This window comes from Eptesicus fuscus, chromosome 7 (genome assembly GCF_027574615.1).
Source record: "Eptesicus fuscus isolate TK198812 chromosome 7, DD_ASM_mEF_20220401, whole genome shotgun sequence".
Classification (NCBI taxonomy): domain Eukaryota; kingdom Metazoa; phylum Chordata; class Mammalia; order Chiroptera; family Vespertilionidae; genus Eptesicus; species Eptesicus fuscus.
This window is the reverse complement of record NC_072479.1, coordinates 98,049,492-98,066,540: the sequence shown is the minus strand read 5'-3', so window position 1 is coordinate 98,066,540 and position 17,049 is coordinate 98,049,492. Positions and strand designations below refer to the sequence as shown.

General features: G+C 53.9%; 1 protein-coding gene across 3 annotated transcripts in view; it reads left to right on the top strand.

Annotated features, from left to right (window-relative positions):
* LARGE1 (LARGE xylosyl- and glucuronyltransferase 1) overlaps positions 1-16,753 on the top strand; it is a 437,563-nt gene extending 420,810 nt beyond the window's left edge. For all 3 annotated transcript variants that reach the window (XM_008144698.3, XM_054719464.1, XM_054719463.1), the window contains 4 exons: positions 2,241-2,519; positions 10,343-10,489; positions 12,321-12,516; positions 15,218-16,753. In XM_008144698.3, coding sequence (XP_008142920.2) covers positions 2,241-2,519; positions 10,343-10,489; positions 12,321-12,516; positions 15,218-15,415 — 820 coding nt within the window. In that variant the 3' untranslated portion in view covers positions 15,416-16,753. The remainder of the gene's footprint in view (positions 1-2,240; positions 2,520-10,342; positions 10,490-12,320; positions 12,517-15,217) is intronic.
* The last annotated feature ends 296 nt before the right edge of the window (positions 16,754-17,049 follow it).

Below are 17,049 nucleotides of genomic sequence, written 5' to 3'. Positions count from 1 at the left end.
GAAAAAAAGCACAATAGGCTTTGCTTTTTCCTAACCATGGATTTTGTGTAGCAGGCACTTCTACTGCCTTGAAAAAAAAAAATAAAAAAAAACTATCTTTATAGATTTATCTTCGTTTTTGCAGAGCTCTCTCTCTCTCTGGGCTCTGTTCTTCCCCAATTCTCCTTGGCTGATGCCTCTCAGGGAGCCTTGCAAATGGCTGTGGCCCTGGCACAATAAGGGCTCTGAAAAGTGAAGATGGAAGGCATCCCCTCAGGCACACTTTTTTAAAAAAATATATTTTTACTAGAGGCCCAGTGCATGAAATTTGTGCACTGAGGAGGGGGTCGGGGGGTCCCTCAGCCCGGCCATGCTCTCTTCCACAGTCTGGGACCCCTCTGGGGATGTCCGCCTGCCGGCTTAGGGGAGCAGGCCTAAGCTGGCAGTCAGACATCCCTCTCGCAGTCCGTGACCCCTTGCTTTGTACTGCCCGCCTGCTCGCTGCTCCTTACCACTTGGCTTGCTGCTTCTTAGCACTGCCGTGGAGGCAGGAGAGGCTCCCACCACCGCCGCTGCACTCGCCAGCGTTGAACGTCTGCTCCCTGGTGGTCAGTGCACATCATAGCGACCGGTTGTTCTGCCGTTCGATTGATTTGCATATTAGGCTTTTATTATATAGGATTGATTTCAGAGAGGAAGGAAAAGGGAGAGAGAGAAACATGAATGATGAGAGAAAATCATGGATCAGCTGCCTCCTGCATGCCTCCTACTGGGGATCAAGTCCCACAACCTGGGCATGTGCCCTTGACCGGAATCGAACTCAGGACCCTTCAGTCCACAGGCTGATGCTCTATCCACTGAGCCAGGCACACTTTTCCCCCCCACATTCACGTGGTTTTTCCATTCACTTCACCCAACACCCGGTATTATTTTCTTCTCACCATCCCCAAGGCCCTGTCCCAGTACCTGTCTACACATGTCTGCTCCGAGCCCAAGAATCAAAGTTGACTTTGTTATTGGTGGGAGTAGGGTTCTTGGGGGGCCACTGGAATAAGAATTTCAGGAGGCCCCCACGGGAGGATGGGATATTGTAGAAAGCTTTATTTCTGTGGACTTGCACCCCTGAGTTTCCCCTCATCCCGCCGTGGAAGGAGTGTAGCTGGGTTTCAGCAGGGCTAAGGTCAGAGCCTATGTCCAGAGCTTTTGCTCCACGTTGGAGCAGTGTCCAGTCCAGCATCAGGCTGGCTTAGTTTGTGTTCCTGCTGCAGCCCATTAGTCCACTACATGTGGCGTCCCCATGGCCACATGGCTATGGATGGAACACGGCAAATGCAAGGAAACCAGAGCAAAGCCAAAGGAACCAGAGAGCCAAGAGCGAGAAAGCTCCTTTGTGTAGGGGATTATATGTTCCCTAGTTTTCACAGGCTTGCATTAGCCCCGCCCCTTCTAGCCAATGATTTCTGTTCTCAGGTTTGACTGACAGGCACCTTTCCTATGTCACCCCAGCTTCACTGTGCCTGCATCTCTCTCTCCAGGGATCTGTGGGGAATGGGCCGGTGTTCCCTGGGGAGTGTGAAATTGCATCTTCCTGGTGAAGCTGCCCAAATGGCCATGCTATAATGTCTGGCCTCCCTTTGCTCCTTCTCTGTTATTAATAACTAGCTAACTACAGTGGTGTCAACTGGACCTCCGGAGCCTCAGTTCCTTCATCAGGAGAATGGGGAGAAGGCGCACAGGGCTGTTGGGAGAATTCTGGAGAGTGTCTGGGGCATGGCAATGAGTCAGATAATTGCAGTTATTATGACTCTTGCGTTTACTGCTTGTTTTAACGCTCCTTGTAACTCACGGCCTAGGTTTGGCTCGATCTTCTGTGGCTGGTCACTGCCTCAGGAGCTCAGCAGAGCTCTTTATCTATTCTGAGAGAGGAGGAGAGGGATAGCAGTTTTGAGCTGGAAGGGGATCTTTAAATCATTTAATATCATCTTCACCACCCCATTGAAAAGAAAAGGCATATTTTGGGATGTGACTTTCTCAATGTCACTCACTCGACTGACATTGACCAGAGCCAGCCAGGCAAGTGGTTTTATGCCCATTTGGTAGACAAAGGAGCTGAGGTTTGGTGATTTGGCCCCTGTCACACCGTGGAGGGCTCAGGCTGGTTGACCAAGTGCCCGTGGAGGAGGCAGAGCCCCCCAGGACGGCGGGTGGAGGGTGCGCGGTTGGGGCCGGGTCCCCGTGGCTCACCTTCCTGTCTCTCACAGGCTCCAGATGCTGGAGGCCATCTGCAAGCACTGGGAGGGGCCCATCAGCCTGGCCCTCTACCTGTCGGACGCCGAGGCCCAGCAGTTCCTCCGCTATGCGCAGGGCTCCGAGGTGCTCATGAGCCGGCACAACGTGGCCTACCACATCGTGTACAAGGAGGGCCAGTTCTACCCCGTGAACCTGCTGCGCAACGTGGCCATGAAGCACGTGGGCACGCCCTACATGTTCCTGTCCGACATCGACTTCCTGCCCATGTACGGGCTCTATGAGTACCTCAGGTGAGGGCCCGCGGGGCGCAGGCGCGTCTGCCAGGACCACACCCACCCCTGGGGTGCCCCCAGGTCTCCTTTTTATGGTGAACCGATTGGAAGGAAGCCCAGTTTGCCTCCTGAAACGTTAGGGGCAGAACGTGGTCTCAAAAGCATCTCTTTTGCCCCCCAGTTTAACACTCTTTCTATAGCTCCTATGAAAACCCCATTCCTCACCCGGTTTGGGGGTCAGACAACCTTCATCCGACCATTCTAGAAAGGTCACGGCCTTGTCTGTGAAACGAACCAAAGTGATGCTGGTGGCTAACCCCTAGTGGGGTCCTTGCTGAGAGGCAGGCACTGTTCTGAGTGATTGACACGCAGGGTTTCGTCCCCTCCCCCTTCGGTGCCTGCCGTGGGTTCTAACTATCATTATCTTCATCTTCCCAATGGGAGACTGTGGGAGTGAGACAGAAACTGTTAGTTCGGGGTTCCACACCAGGCAATGCAGGGTGCAGGGGCCAGGGCTCAGCTTGGGGGGCCCTGAGCTTGCTCACCTCCACAGCTGCCTCTCTGCCTCCCCAGTGAGCCTTTCCCCTGCGCCCCGCACAGGGGTGTCAGGCATGGGGGGCTGGAGCAACTGAGCTCATGAAAGGCATAGATGGCCGTGTGGGGAGCGACATTTATTAGGAATAGCAATCGGAACTGAAGGGACTGTAGAATCCATTCAGCCCTGAAGTCCCCCCATGAGAAAGCTAAACTCACAAGGTGTAGATGGTCAAACATTTGAGTCCTTTATCACTGTCATTTGTCAGCGTGAATTATCTCCGCTACCGAGTGAGGGCTTGCCTGGGCCCAGGCACCACGAGAGGTGTTTGCACATATTAATTACCCGCTGGATCCACACCTCAAGTCCAAAAGGCAGGCATGGCGAGATCCCCGCCCCCCCCCCTCCCCCCCCGCCCGTGTACCACTGGAACAGCGAGGCTCGGGGAAGCTAGTCGTCCACACAGCGGCTCTGGGACTTGAACCCGCGTCCGTTGGCCTCCAAGTCTGCAGGCTGCCCTTTGTCGGTGCCTGTCTGTCGCACCAGGGTCCCCGGCTGTCCCAGGTGGAGCCGGAGCTGAGCTCTCTCTTACCCTCCCTTCCTCTGTGTGTGTATGTGAGTGTCTGTCCGTCTGTCTCCCTCTGTGTCTCTCAGTCTCTCTGCCTTCCTGTCTCTGTCACTCTTAAAAGAGTTGAAGCCGTTTGCAGTGAGGCTGGCGTGTGGGGGATGCGGGCCCTCCTGCCTGCTCTCTAGGAGGCAGCGTGTTCTCTGTCCACTCTGAGTTTGCTTCCAGGGCTGTCTTGGGGTTCAGAGCTTCAGCCCCTCCCCTTGAGCAGGAGGATCCCCCTTCCTGCCTCTCCATTAAGAATGGCAGCGTGAGCAACCTCGGGGCAGCATGACCCTCCTTCCGGGAGGACGGGCGGCATCTTCCCAAAGAGCAGGCGCCCTGGTCCAGAGCCCCTTGCACCCCAACTCCTCACTCTGGGGGGCACTGGGAATGGGGCTGTGCTGCTCCAGCTGGGCCTGGAATCTCAGTGTGTGGAGTGAGGGCGCCCCCGTGTGGCCAGCCAGAGCTTCAGCCCTGGTTTCTGTGGATCCTGCCGCTGGGCAGTTTGCAGGAGGACCGTTCTGGGGGGCAGGCAGGGCTCCCAAAGGACCAGACGGTGGGAACCAGGAAGAGAGAGGCTTCGGGACCACAGCCCATCCTCCACCCTTCTGGGGCTCCCCGGGAAGGGGGACCCCAGCTTAAAAGCCTGCGTTCTCTACTCTCCCCGTCCAAGCACTGTTTTAGTACTTTGCCTCACGGCATCATGTTTTGAAAGACATCACACGTGAGCTGTGTGTTTGTGTGTTGCCGTCCTGTGTTGTGTTGATCGAAGACATTGCGTGTGCCCACTAAGGAACGTTTACCTCACACGGAGTCGCCTGGTGTTGTCGGTGGCCTTGGCCACCGGGTCACGGTGCGTGTGGTTCAGGGGTTCTGAAATATGGCCCAGTGCTCCTAAAACTCCACTCCTGTCTTCAGGGGCCCCCATCTCAGACAGCTGGTGTCTCTCCACTTCATTGTGGAGTTATTGTCGGGGGGCAGGAGGGATGAGGGGAGGGGACAGGGGAGGAGAGCAGGGCCAAGGCCTGCATAGTTTTTGAGAGGAGCTAGAAATGTGGGTTTTCATGTTTTAATTTTTAATGTTGACAACTACTTCTTGAAAAAGGCATATTGTTGAGCGAGACCGACCTATCCTCAGGCTGAATGGCACCTCCCACCCCCACTCCAGACTACCAGGGTGTGACCTCTGACCTAGAGAATTCCTTGGCAACAGACTTTTGAGAATCGGGAAGGAATGTGATTCTATCGGAGGCCCCAAATAAGCACGCAATATCCTTCTCAGATGAAGATAAACATATTGACTTGCCATTGGTTTAAGGAAAAAAATTCCCATTGAGTGGGATGGATTCGTTTCTGATCCAAACACTGAAAGTAGCTGTGCTTCGTGACCGGCCTTGGAGCGTTGGTTTGGGGTGAGGTTGAGGACACTGTTTGCTCAGGAGGTCGTGGACCCCAGCGAGGCCAGGGGAGGCCCCTAGAGACTGACTTCCCCGTGTGGGTATGCAACACAATGCTCTGCCCAAACACTGTGGAAATATTAATGTTGAAATGATAGTTACAATGTATCGAGCCCTGATCATGTGCCAGCATCCCTACCAGCTGCTTCATGTATGTTCTCTCTGTTCTTCACACCTGCTTATGCGGTCAGTGTTATCACAGGTGACCAGACTGAGGCCACAGAGAGGTGGGCTTGTGTCCAGGAGGCAGGTGGCCTGCCCTCTGTGACAGCTGCCCACGATGGGAGGAGCCAGGTCACTCTGAAACCCCAGGATATAGGGCAGGCTGATATGCAACCCGCTCATTGGACCCCCAAACACTTACATCACCCTTTTGGGGGGGCCTACTTGGGTACCAAAAAAAGTTCAGCATCATAGCTCCCTAAGCCGTTGCTTGGCAACCAGCTAATAGTACAACAAAACAAACAAACAGATCCATTGGAAAATAATGAAGGCAGTCAGATGCAGGGACATAGCCACAGAGTTTCACTAAAATCTCTCTCCTGCCCCTTCACCTTTTCTTCTGGAGAAAGACGTGCCGCTGTTAGTCTTGGTTTCAGAAATGCCGCTTGGAATCCGGCGGGGCCGCGGCAGACCTGCGTTTGAGTTCAGGTTCGGGCACATGTATCCAGTGTGTGACTTGAGGCGGCTTCGTCTCCCCAACCCTCTGTTTACTCGGTTAACAAGGGGCGAGGCATAGCCTCTGGGGGGATGTAGCAGGTGCTCACCAGGGGTGCGTTTCCTGTCCCTGGGCCTCTCACAGCACTCGGCATCGAACCCAGGCCCCCAACCCCAACCGGCCACCGTGAGTGCAGCCGGGCTCGCTCCATATACCCACCTCCATTTCTTTCTTACAAAACGAGAAACTTTACGCTCCTGTTCGTTCATTCAGGAAAATATTTAGTAAGCCCTGACGGTGTGCCCGTGACAGTGCTGAGTCACTCGGACCTGCATTTAATGCTGCATACTGCTTACTCAGCACCTGCTTGACCTTGGCCAGGGTCCCTAACCTCTCCCGCTGTCTTCCTCTGTGAAACGGGGATCATCTCACTCCCTCCTGGAGATCCTGGGGAGAGGAAGTGTAGTAGCATGTGGACAGCACCTACCACAGGCCTGGGCATTATCTATTCCAAGAATATGTTGCGTGTGTGTGTGTGTGTGTGCGTGGCCGGCTCTATTCTAGGCTCTGGGGGTTCCTGCACTCAGGGCTCACGTTCTAGGGGCGCTCCAGCTGGAAGCGCTGGGCTGCTATTCTTGCCATCAGTACAGACACAGATAAAGGATCCAGGGGCTCAGACTCCCAGCAGGTGACCAACCCAGCCTCATGGGCCGTGGGCAGGGAAGGCCTCGAGGACAGCTGGTGGGGTTCCAGCTTGAAGCACTGACAGGCGTAAAGGCATGACGTGTCCAGGCATGTTTGAGGAATGACCCCGAATAGCAAAGGGATCGCAGGTGGGAAGCCCACGGCTGCCCCCCGCGGGGCACAGGCAGGTTTCTCGCCTCCTGCCCTCACCATGCAGAATCCTCATCCCTGTTCAGGGCCTGACGCTTAACCGCCTCTGCTGTGCTTCACAGACATTGCCCTGACTTTCCAGGGGACAGAGGCTGGGCAGAGTCTCTGTTCCGACCTGTACGGGAGCGACAGATGTCCGTGTTCCTCTGTTCCCCAGGATGACGCCTCGCCGCCCTCCCCGTCCCGTGTCCCCGGCTCGGCTTGGTGCTCTGTGAGTCCTTGTTGAATGAGCACAGGAATCTGAGCAAGGCTGGCAGGAGTAGCACCGAGCATGGCCAGCTGGCTGCCTGCCATTGCAGGTGGCATTTCCTTAGGTTAGTTCAGCGTTTTAATCCTACTGTACGTAACTCCTAATGTTTATTGAGCTCTTACTGTGTGCCAGGCACTGTTGCAGGCACTGTCACAGAATGTGGCCATGGAGCCTCACAATTCACTTTGCAGAGGAGGAGGTTTAGCTTAAGGCCCCTGCCCACAGGCACAGCATCGCTAAGTGGACGCCTCGCTTACCCGGGTTTATCCAGAGGGTCCCATGCTTGCCCCGCTAACCACCCAGCTGCCTGGTGGGCCCGTCTCCGTCCTCCCCAGGACGGCCATGTCGTCATCACAGATGGTCTTTACCGCGTGTGTTCTGTGCATTAGAGACTGCCTCAGCCCCGCCGTGAGACAATCCACTTAATCCTCACAAACACTGTTCCCGACCCCGAGGAGAGAGCCGTGGCACAGAGGGGTCACCTGCCCAGCGTGCCGCTGTGAGTGTCCAGGAGGACCTGACTCTGGGCCGTCTGCCCCCCGTCTGGGAACTCTCTCCACTGCCTTCCTCACTGAGGAGCTCTGGCTGCCCGGGACCCGAGGCCACACAACACACAGCGCCCACAAAGAGGCGGCTCCCCGAAGCTCTGCCACAGCCGCTGGCCGTGAACACGGGGCAGCGGGGTCAGGAAATAGGGGCGATGTTGGTCATACAGAAGGCAGTGGGGAGAGTCCCCAGCACAGAGCGTGGCACCGTGCACTACGGCTCTTTTCTCCTGTAACGACCCCAGAGCTCCAGCCCACCGCCTCTCCTTCCCGTCCGCCCTGACGGGCCGGCTCTGCCTGGAGGTGTTCACGCCATCGAGGCAGGAGCAGGACCCCGCTGGGCTCTGCCCCTCTCCGACCTCACCCGTTCTGCGTGTGTTTCCGGTGGGCAGCCTTGTTCCCCTCATTCGCAAGGCCTGCTGATGTCCCCACACACCCTGAAGGCCTGTCCGCCAGGGTACCTTCCTTGGCAGCTGGAATGGAATCCGAGCAAACCCTGTTCCGTGGCCTCCGTTCAGGGATGTGTCTGAGAAAGGACTCGACTGGGCGGGCACCTCGCTCCGCCGCCGCCTTCCTCTCTGCCCGAGGAGGTGGCTGAGTCCTCAGAGGCCTTGATCAGGTGACCTCCCCCGGCTCTGGGTGAAAGCCCGCTTACATCTATACTGCTGAGGCGAGGCAGCTTAGGGGGGTGGGGGACAGCTGGGGGAATGGGGCTCCTCACAGCCTCCCTAAGTATCACACACACGCATGTGCACACATGCATGCACATGCATACAGGTACACACATGCATACATACAGGCACATTTTCTTGCAACCGGCCCACCAATAAGCTGAGCTGGGAAAGGGGCGGGGGTTCACTTGTTGATGAGTTATTCTAAGCCAGGCACTGTGTCAGGCTCAAGGGATTGTCATTTCATCCTACAGCAGCCCTGATTGACAGGAGATAAGCGTGATCATATCATATCCCCTTCACAGACCAGGGACCCGTGACCAGGAGAAGTCGAGCCTGGTGCCCAAGATCATCACAGCGTGACGGGCATCATTTGAACCTGTGCTGGCTGGCTCCCAATCACTTGTATTTGCCCTGCTGTCCTTTATCCCAGCAGGTTCTGAATTGCTTCAGCAGATGCGAAGGTTTCTTTTAAGAGTATTCAGTCCAAAATTGTTGTAGTGAGTTTGCGACTACTTGGACAAGAAGCAGAATAGTGTATCAATCCATATTTTTCAATAGGATGGATGGAGAGAGAGAGTGAGAGAGAGAGAGAGAGAGAGAGAGAGAGAGAGAGAGAGAGAGAGAGGAGCGGGGGAGATTTTAAGGAATTCGGAAGATGGGCAGGTCTGAAATCCATAGGACAGGCTGGAAACTCAGGCAGGATTCTTATGTTACCATCTTGAGACAAGATGGGAAACTCAGTTTTTGCTCTTAAAGCCTGCAACTGATTGAATGAGGCCCACCCCCATCATTAAGGGTCAGGGCCATTCCTTAAAGTCAACTAATTGTAAACGTTAATTCCATCCACAACATACCTCACAGCAATGTCTGGACGAATGTTTGGCCAGACAGCTGGGCGCCAGAGCCTAGTCCAGTTGACACATACAGTTAACCACGGTAGGCATCAACCACTGTGTGGTCAGAGCTTACAAGCAGCCAGCCATGCCGGCCTGGAGACCAGGGTCAGGGGTCTGAGCGGGAAGGCAGAATAGAGTACCACAGTCATGGCCCAAAGAGATCCTGAGAGAGAGAGCCGGTGGCCGATGGCCGATGGCAGCACTGCAGTACAGCTGTGACCACAGTCTGCTGTGCGCTAGGCAGTACGTACGTGATGCTGACCTTGTTCAGTCCCCACAGCAGCGCCAGGAGGGGGATGGGATTGCCCCGTTTTCGGGGAAAGGAACCTGAGGTAGTGAGAAGCTAAATCACTTGCCCATAAAGCGGTAGAGCCAGGATTCAGGTTCTGTCGGTGTTTATTACAAACGTCGTATTCTGTGGCCCTCTCTCTAGAACTTTCTCCCTTTCCAAGTGACAGCCACAGAGCTGGGAACTGGCAGGCACATCCAGGAGAGAGAGGAGGGGTCTCGAAGGAGCAGAGCAGGCCAGGCTTGGCCAGGAGTGAGTGAGAGGATGGAGACTGCCCACCCTCCAGCACGTGGGTGCCAGTAGTCCTGCGTGCAGGCTGCATGGGGTGGGTCGCTCTAGATCAGTGGTCGGCAAACCGCAGCTCGCGAGCCACATGCGGCTCTTTGGCCCCTTGAGTATGGCTCTTCCACAAAATACCACAGCCTGGGCGAGTCTATTTTGAAGAAGTGGCGTTAGAAGAAGTTTAAGTTTAAAAAATTTGGCTCTCAAAAGAAATTTCAATCGTTGTACTGTTGATATTTGGCTCTGTTGTCTAATGAGTTTGCCGACCACTGACCTAGATTAAAGGCTCAGGGTCTGGAGGATTCGAGGGATTGAGGGGTCACAGAGATGGGACTCAAATGCCCACATTGGTCATTCTGTCATCAGCTTATGCCCAGCTGCTCCTGCGTGGCCAGCCCAGTGGACCCAGCTGCTGGGCTCAAGCCCTGTGCAGCCTTGGAGACCTGCCTACTCTACTTGGCTCTGGCAGGCCATGCACCGTGAAGTGGGAGAGGGTCCCCAGCCCTGCCCTCCATTCACTCTCCAGGGAGACTCCGCTTTCCGGCTCAGAGACCGCAGTTCTAGTCTGGACTCCAGAGAGGATCGGGCAAGCTGCCTGGCCTCCCTGGGCCTCGGTGTCTCCAAATGTAAACCCCGAGGCTGACGGGGGCTTTCTCTCCTGCACCTCCCTGAGCCGACCATCTCCCGCCCTCACGCGGGGACGGCCATCGCTGGGCATCACAGGGCCCCTGACGCCCCCGCCCGCTCTTTGCAGGAAGTCTGTCATCCAGCTGGACCTCGCCAATACCAAGAAAGCGATGATCGTCCCCGCGTTCGAGACGCTGCGCTACCGGCTCTCCTTCCCCAAGTCCAAGGCGGAGCTGCTGTCGATGCTGGACATGGGGACTCTCTTCACCTTCAGGTGAGTGGCCCCCCACGGCTGGCCCCTGGGGGTGCCCAGAGCTCTCCTCGATTCCGGAAACCCACACGCCAAAGCTGCTGGTCCAGAAGTCTGTGGCTGACCTTGGACCATGTTAAGGCCAAAGAAAGCACCACTGGCCCCCGACTGGGGCCTTGGAATATGCTTTGTCTTCCCCATGCACAGTGGGTGATGGGCATTATGTGTCCAGATGGAGGGGTGGGAAGGCTGTAGGGAGTTCAGCTTATTCTTGCTGACTCAGTTTACCCGCCTGCCTCCTGGCCTCGAATTCGCTCTTTTGTTTGTGTGTTCATGCATTCACCTGGTAAGTGGGTCTTACCTGTCAGCACCATGGGCGCTGCCTCCCTTACCCTTTTTTGGCGAGTGCGTAAGAAATACTAACTTACACCATTGCTGGTGTGTGCAATGTCTATTGCTGTGTAACAAATTATCACACATTTAAAAGCTTGAAACAATAGAAACGTATTGTGGCACCGTCTCCAGGAGTGAGAAGTCCAGACACAGAAAAGCTGAATGCTCTGCTCAGGTGCCACCTGGCTCAGGTGTGGGCGAGGCTGCACGTGGCCTCCTCCTCCAGGCTCCCTGGTTGTCGGCAGAATTCTTTTTAAAAAAATATGTATCTTATTGATTTTTTACAGAGAAGAAGGGAGAGGGATAGAGAGTTAGAAACATTGATGAGAGAGAAACATCGATCAGCTGCCTCCTGCACACCTCCTACTGGGGATGTGCCCGCAACCAAGGTACATGCCCTTGACTGGCATTGAACCTGGGACCTTTCAGTCTCCAGGCCGATGCTCTATCCACTGAGCCAAACCGGTTAGGGCTCGGCGGAATTCTTTACCTTGAGATTGTAGGACTGAGGTCCCCATTTCCCGGCTGGTTCTCTGCCACGTGGCCCACAGAGGCAGCTGACACATGGTTCTTTGCTTTCTCTGGAGCCAGATCTAAAGGCTCACAGGATTCAGGCTGGCTCACCCCAGGAACCTCCCTTTCAATTAATTCAGGGTTAACTGATTAGTAACCTTAATCACACCTACAAAGATCCCTCTTGCCACACGATGTAACACAATCACAGGAGCGATATATTCACAGGATCTACCTCGAGGGGGAGAACATTTTAGAACGGTAGTGTCGCGAGGGTCACCTTAGCCCTCAGCCTTCCACAGTGGAATAACTTGGGTCGAGGCTAACCCGCAGTTCGTTGCTTATAAATGCTACAGAGCCCCTCAGGAGTTCATCTACCCTTCCACAGGGAGGGTCTCCTTGCAAGTAAAGGATGCAGATTCGTTTCCTGGGACTATCTTAACAAAATACTACACACTGGGCGGCTCAAAACAATGGAAATTTACTCTCCGATCTGGAAGCCAGATGTGCCCGATCCAGGTGTGGGCAGGTTCCTGCTCCCACGGAAGGCTCCGGAGGAGAGTCCTTCCCTGCCTCTTTCTGGTTCAGGTGGCTGCCGGCCATCCTTGCTGTTCCTTGACATGTGGGTACCTCACTTCAGTCCTGCCTGGTCTTCCTGTGGCCGCCTTCCCTGTGGATCCCTGTAGTCAGTTCACCTTTTCTTATAAGGACACCACCCTGGCCCAGGGTGACCTCATCTGAGTGTGGTCACATCTGCAGAGACCCTGTTTCCAAAGAGGCCGCCTCCACAGGTCCTGGGGTGGGCACTGAGCCTGTCTTCTGGGGCAGACACAGTTCAGGCCCCAACAAGGACTGCCTCAGCATCCACCTCTTCTTCCTCTCAGCCAGCAGCCCTGGGAGAGCTCAGCTTCCTTCCTCCCACTCAGCGGCTTTTCTCCCTGTGTCCCAGGTACCACGTCTGGACAAAAGGCCACGCGCCCACGAACTTCGCCAAGTGGCGGACCGCCACCACGCCTTACCGGGTCGAGTGGGAGGCCGATTTCGAGCCGTACGTGGTCGTGAGACGGGACTGCCCCGAGTACGACCGGAGGTTTGTGGGCTTTGGCTGGAACAAGGTGGCTCACATCATGGAACTGGACGCACAGGTGAGAGGAGAGGAATGGCGTGGACCAGAGGCGGTGGGCAGGGGCGGGGAGCCTTGGTCTTCGAGCTGAGAGACCTTGGAGATAAGAGAGTGGAGACCTGAGAGGGAAGGAAATGTGCTCAGGGACGTGGAGTGAGAATGTGGCAGTGCTAATCCTCGGGCTGTCAATTCCCAAATCATTCCTCTCTGCCCTTGCATGAGAGTTGGGTTCCAGGCCAAGACCCAGACAGATGTGGGTGTCTCGTGACAAGCCATCTCACCCCCTCCTCCTCACTCAATCCGGTGATAGAGGCAAGCACACAATGACCTTTCCCACTCAGCCTGGGAGTCATATAAATGCCACACCGCGTGCAGCTAAGATCCAGCTGATTATTCCGCCCCATAACCAAGAGTGATATTTGTAGGCTGTAGTCACCCATGAAACCCTTCCATTCATTCTGCCAATACTTACCGAGCACCTACTTCAGCAGCAGTCGCCTGCAGGGTTCTAATAGGTTAAACCAAACCAGGATCTGCCGATTTTTCTGTCAAGGAACAGATAGTCAATTGGGGGGGTGGGGGAGAGAGTGGGTCCTAGGGTCTCAACTCTGCTCCTCTCGTTCAGTCATAGAGTGTATCTGAACAAATGTGTATGGCCGTGTTCAATAAATCTTTATTTATAAAAACACCACACAGTGAAGCCCTGGCCAGTGTGGCTCAGTTGGCTGAGCATCATCCCGTTCACCAAAAGGTCACTGGTTTGAGTCCCAGTCAGGACACATACCCAGGTTGCCAGTTGGATCCCCGGTTGGGCGTGTACAGGAGGCAACCGATCGATGGTTCTTTGTCACATAGATGTTTCTCTCACTCTCCCTCTCCCTTACCCTCTCTCTAAAATCAATAAAAACATATTTTTTTAAAAAAAAAGAAACACAATGTAGTGGGCCAGACACACTGCAGTCAACCCTCTGTTAAGCAAACAAAAGCAAAACTAATCTGGGTAAGTCCGGAGGATTCCTGGGTCCCTCCACCCCACCCTTTTTCTCTCCGTATGCTGTTCTCCAAGGCGCCTCCTCGTGGAGCACAGTGGAAATGTTTCTCAACAAGAGCACCCCAAATTCAGGGGAAAGGATGGATGCTGGGTGCCGGCTGCCCCGGAGTCGCTCCGAGAGCTCTCCAGCAGGTCCAATGTGTTTGAGAGCAGTCCCAGGCGTTTTCCATCAACATCTGGGTCTGCGAGCCACTGGTATAGACAGAAGGCTGTAGAACAGTGTCCGTATTTAACAACGGAAAGCATGACCTGTAGTCTCCACACGTCCCGTCGTCCTTGGAAGGGGCCCAGCGCTGCTCCCAGACAGAAGTGTGTAGTCTGCCTGGGCTTCTGCCTGGAGGAGAAGAAATGTGGCATTCACGCAGCAGCGTGGTGGGGGAGCTGGCTCAAATAAAGCCTATTTTCCAGCACTGAGATCTGGGCTACGTTTGTTTTAGGCGATTTAGACAGAACCCTTGAAAAGTCCTCGCTTATTTTCCTCTCTTTGCCAATAGCACACACCAAACATGATTTTGTCCTTTCCAGCGATTTCAGGAAATAACGGGTACACACCTGACAGGTAATCCAGCCACACCTGAAGGGACAGGTGGATTGGTAGGTCTCTTTGTCTCCACATGAAATGTCTCAGGCAACTAAGCCTTTTCTTTTCCCTCCTTTGTTTTTTGTTTTTTTTTTAATACATTTTTTATTGATTTCAGAGAGGAAAGGGGAGGGAGAGAAACGTCAATGATGAGAGAATTGTTGATCGGCTGTCTCCTGCACACCCCCTACTGGGGATCGAGCCTGCAACCAAAGCATGTGCCCTTTACCAGAATCGAACCGAGGACCCTCTCTCCACTGAGCCAAACCAGCTAGGGCTCTTTTCCCTCCTTTCTCACCATCAGCTGTCATTTCTTGCTGCCATCAGAATTCCTCCATCTGGATTTCCCCTTTCCGAGTTTATTCTGCCTTGGATGACCAAAATTTATTAGACATTATGCCCCAAACCAGCGTACATAGATGCTGAGTGAAGGTGTGCCAGGTTCTCCTTTGAGTGACATGTCCTAAATGTTTGTCACCTGTTTTGCTATTCAGAGACATTTTTGTTTTTTTGGCCTGAGTTTCTATCTGTATCCTGTCACATAGAGGACACCATATGGTGGTGAGACTTGTAATAAGATGTGTAGGCGAGAGTTTTATTCTTGATGAAGTTCCGTCCATCAAGACGGAACTTTTTCTTTGTCCCTTCTCTGTCCCCTCCTTCGTGCTGATCTGTTGAGGCTATCGGGTCAGATCACCTCGAGTCCTGTGAGAAATCACCTAAACAGGCCTCATTTCATTGAGCAGGATAATCTCTCTTTCCAGAGCAACTGCACGGGCACGTGCATACATTTGTCAAGCGCCTCTTATGGGCCATGAACTCTGCCCAGCACGATGCCAACATTATTCCTCATCTTCCAAGGTCGGCGTTATCACTTTCATTTTATAGATGAGAAAACTAAGGCTCAGAGAAGCCAACCACTTTGTCCAACGCCTTGGGAACACCACGGCGGTGCTGTCCATGGTGCTGCCCTCCTTGTTCATGTCCTTCCTCGCTTCATTCATTCCCTTAGTCATTCAGTCACCCAGGTGGATTCGTCGCGCGTCACCCAGGGTTCTTGCAAGTGCTCAGGCTCCTCTTGTCTCCTTCCAGGAATACGAATTCACCGTGCTTCCCAACGCCTACATGATCCACATGCCTCATGCCCCCAGCTTCGACATCACCAAGTTCCGGTCCAACAAGCAATACCGCGTCTGTCTCAAAACCCTGAAGGAAGAGTTTCAGCAGGACATGTCCCGCCGCTATGGCTTTGCCGCCCTCAAATATCTCACGGCCGAGAACAACAGCTAGCACCACGAAGCCACCGCCAGGGAGAGACAGACATTCTGCAGCGGGGGAGAGCCACTTGCTGTTTGGGGCCCAGCCTTGGAACTCAAAATGAAGCAATGCTTTTTTTTTTTTTTTTTTTTTTTGGTTTGTTTTTATTTGTCTCTTTGGCCCAACAAGGCTGCCTACACCACAAGAGATCTGGGACAAGGATCCGTCCAGGCCCACTCTGCCCCACAACCCAGCATTCCCAGAATGTGGAAAACTAGCTCGTCCCCAGGGTCTCTCCCAGAATGGGACACGGAGGGGTGAGAGGGAGCCATGGGGTTATCCTACCACAAAGCCACACAACCAAGCAGGTCGGTGGAATGTTCTCGTTGCTGTTTAAGAAAAGGAAGTGAGGGTGCTGGGCGTCAGCCATCCCAGGAAATAAAGGCAAAAGTGTCTTTTCGTTCGTCAAACTTTCGTCCTTGTCCTGCCAGCTAGCTGAGTACCCAAGATGAGGGCAAGCCAATGATTGCAACCAACCATCTAAAAAATAAATAAATAAATAACCCGATGGGGACATTGTGCGTGGCGGGACCTGGAGGCGGGGTTGTTTGGTTCTTTGTCCTCAGTGTCACTCTTATTTTGATTTGTTTTTGTTGTGGGGGGGAGGGTGTTCGTTTGTTTGTTTTGATATGGGAATCCAAAATAGAAAATCTGACCTTTTAAGGCTCTGACAGAAAAGTCAGCTGCCTCAACCCATACCCTCAATCCACCGTGGCCCAGCAGGGAGGAGGCGAATTCAGCCAGTAGTTGAACATGGGCCACCTTCTCCAGGGTCATCACCGAGGCCCCCGTGACCTTGAACTCCCCCCTCTTCAGAGTCCCGGGGCTAAGATGGACATAGGAAAACCAACTGTTTTACAACCGGTCACATTTTCTATTGGCAACGACTGATTCCTGGGGGGAAGGGCTTCGAAGGGACTGGTTCGGTGCATGTGAAAGGCGAGAACCTCTCAGGCCTTTGGAAGAACTTCCATAGTCTGTGCGAGCCCGATGCTGAAGACGCACATGCCCATTCGGAGATGTTCGAGACGAGCACGTGGGCTCCTCTGTTCATTCCCGCTTCACTGCGGTGGGGACGAGGTCACGACCTCAGGCTCCCTTGGGACCTGCCCAGAGGGCAGGCAGGCACCTTCACTGGTTACACAGATGGAGGAGACACTGGACTTTTTACCCATTTTCTTGAATCTTCAATATTAATGTTGTGTTTACAATGATGAGAATGAGAGTCAATGCCCTACTCTGCGGGGCAGTTTGTATTGAGTTGCGATTTGCCCAGCGAACGCTGCATTCAATAAACGGAAGTATGGACTATTTCTTCCCGCCCCCTCCCACTCCTGTCAGAAGCTGCTGAGACACACTCAGTGTAGCGAGCCAACTTGGGAAACAGCAACTTTCCACTTCCTGTTGTCGTTTTATTTCTCTCATCATCTGAACCATAACCTTTTCCTCCTTGCCTGAGGTTAGATTTCACTCTATCCTCTAACACTCACAGCACTGTCACACTTCCCACTTAGTTTCTGTCTGAACACAGATGTTTTAGATAGCAGATGGGCACAGCAAGGTAAGTCATGGGCATCGGTAGGAAAGTGATCCCCCACCCCTTTGAC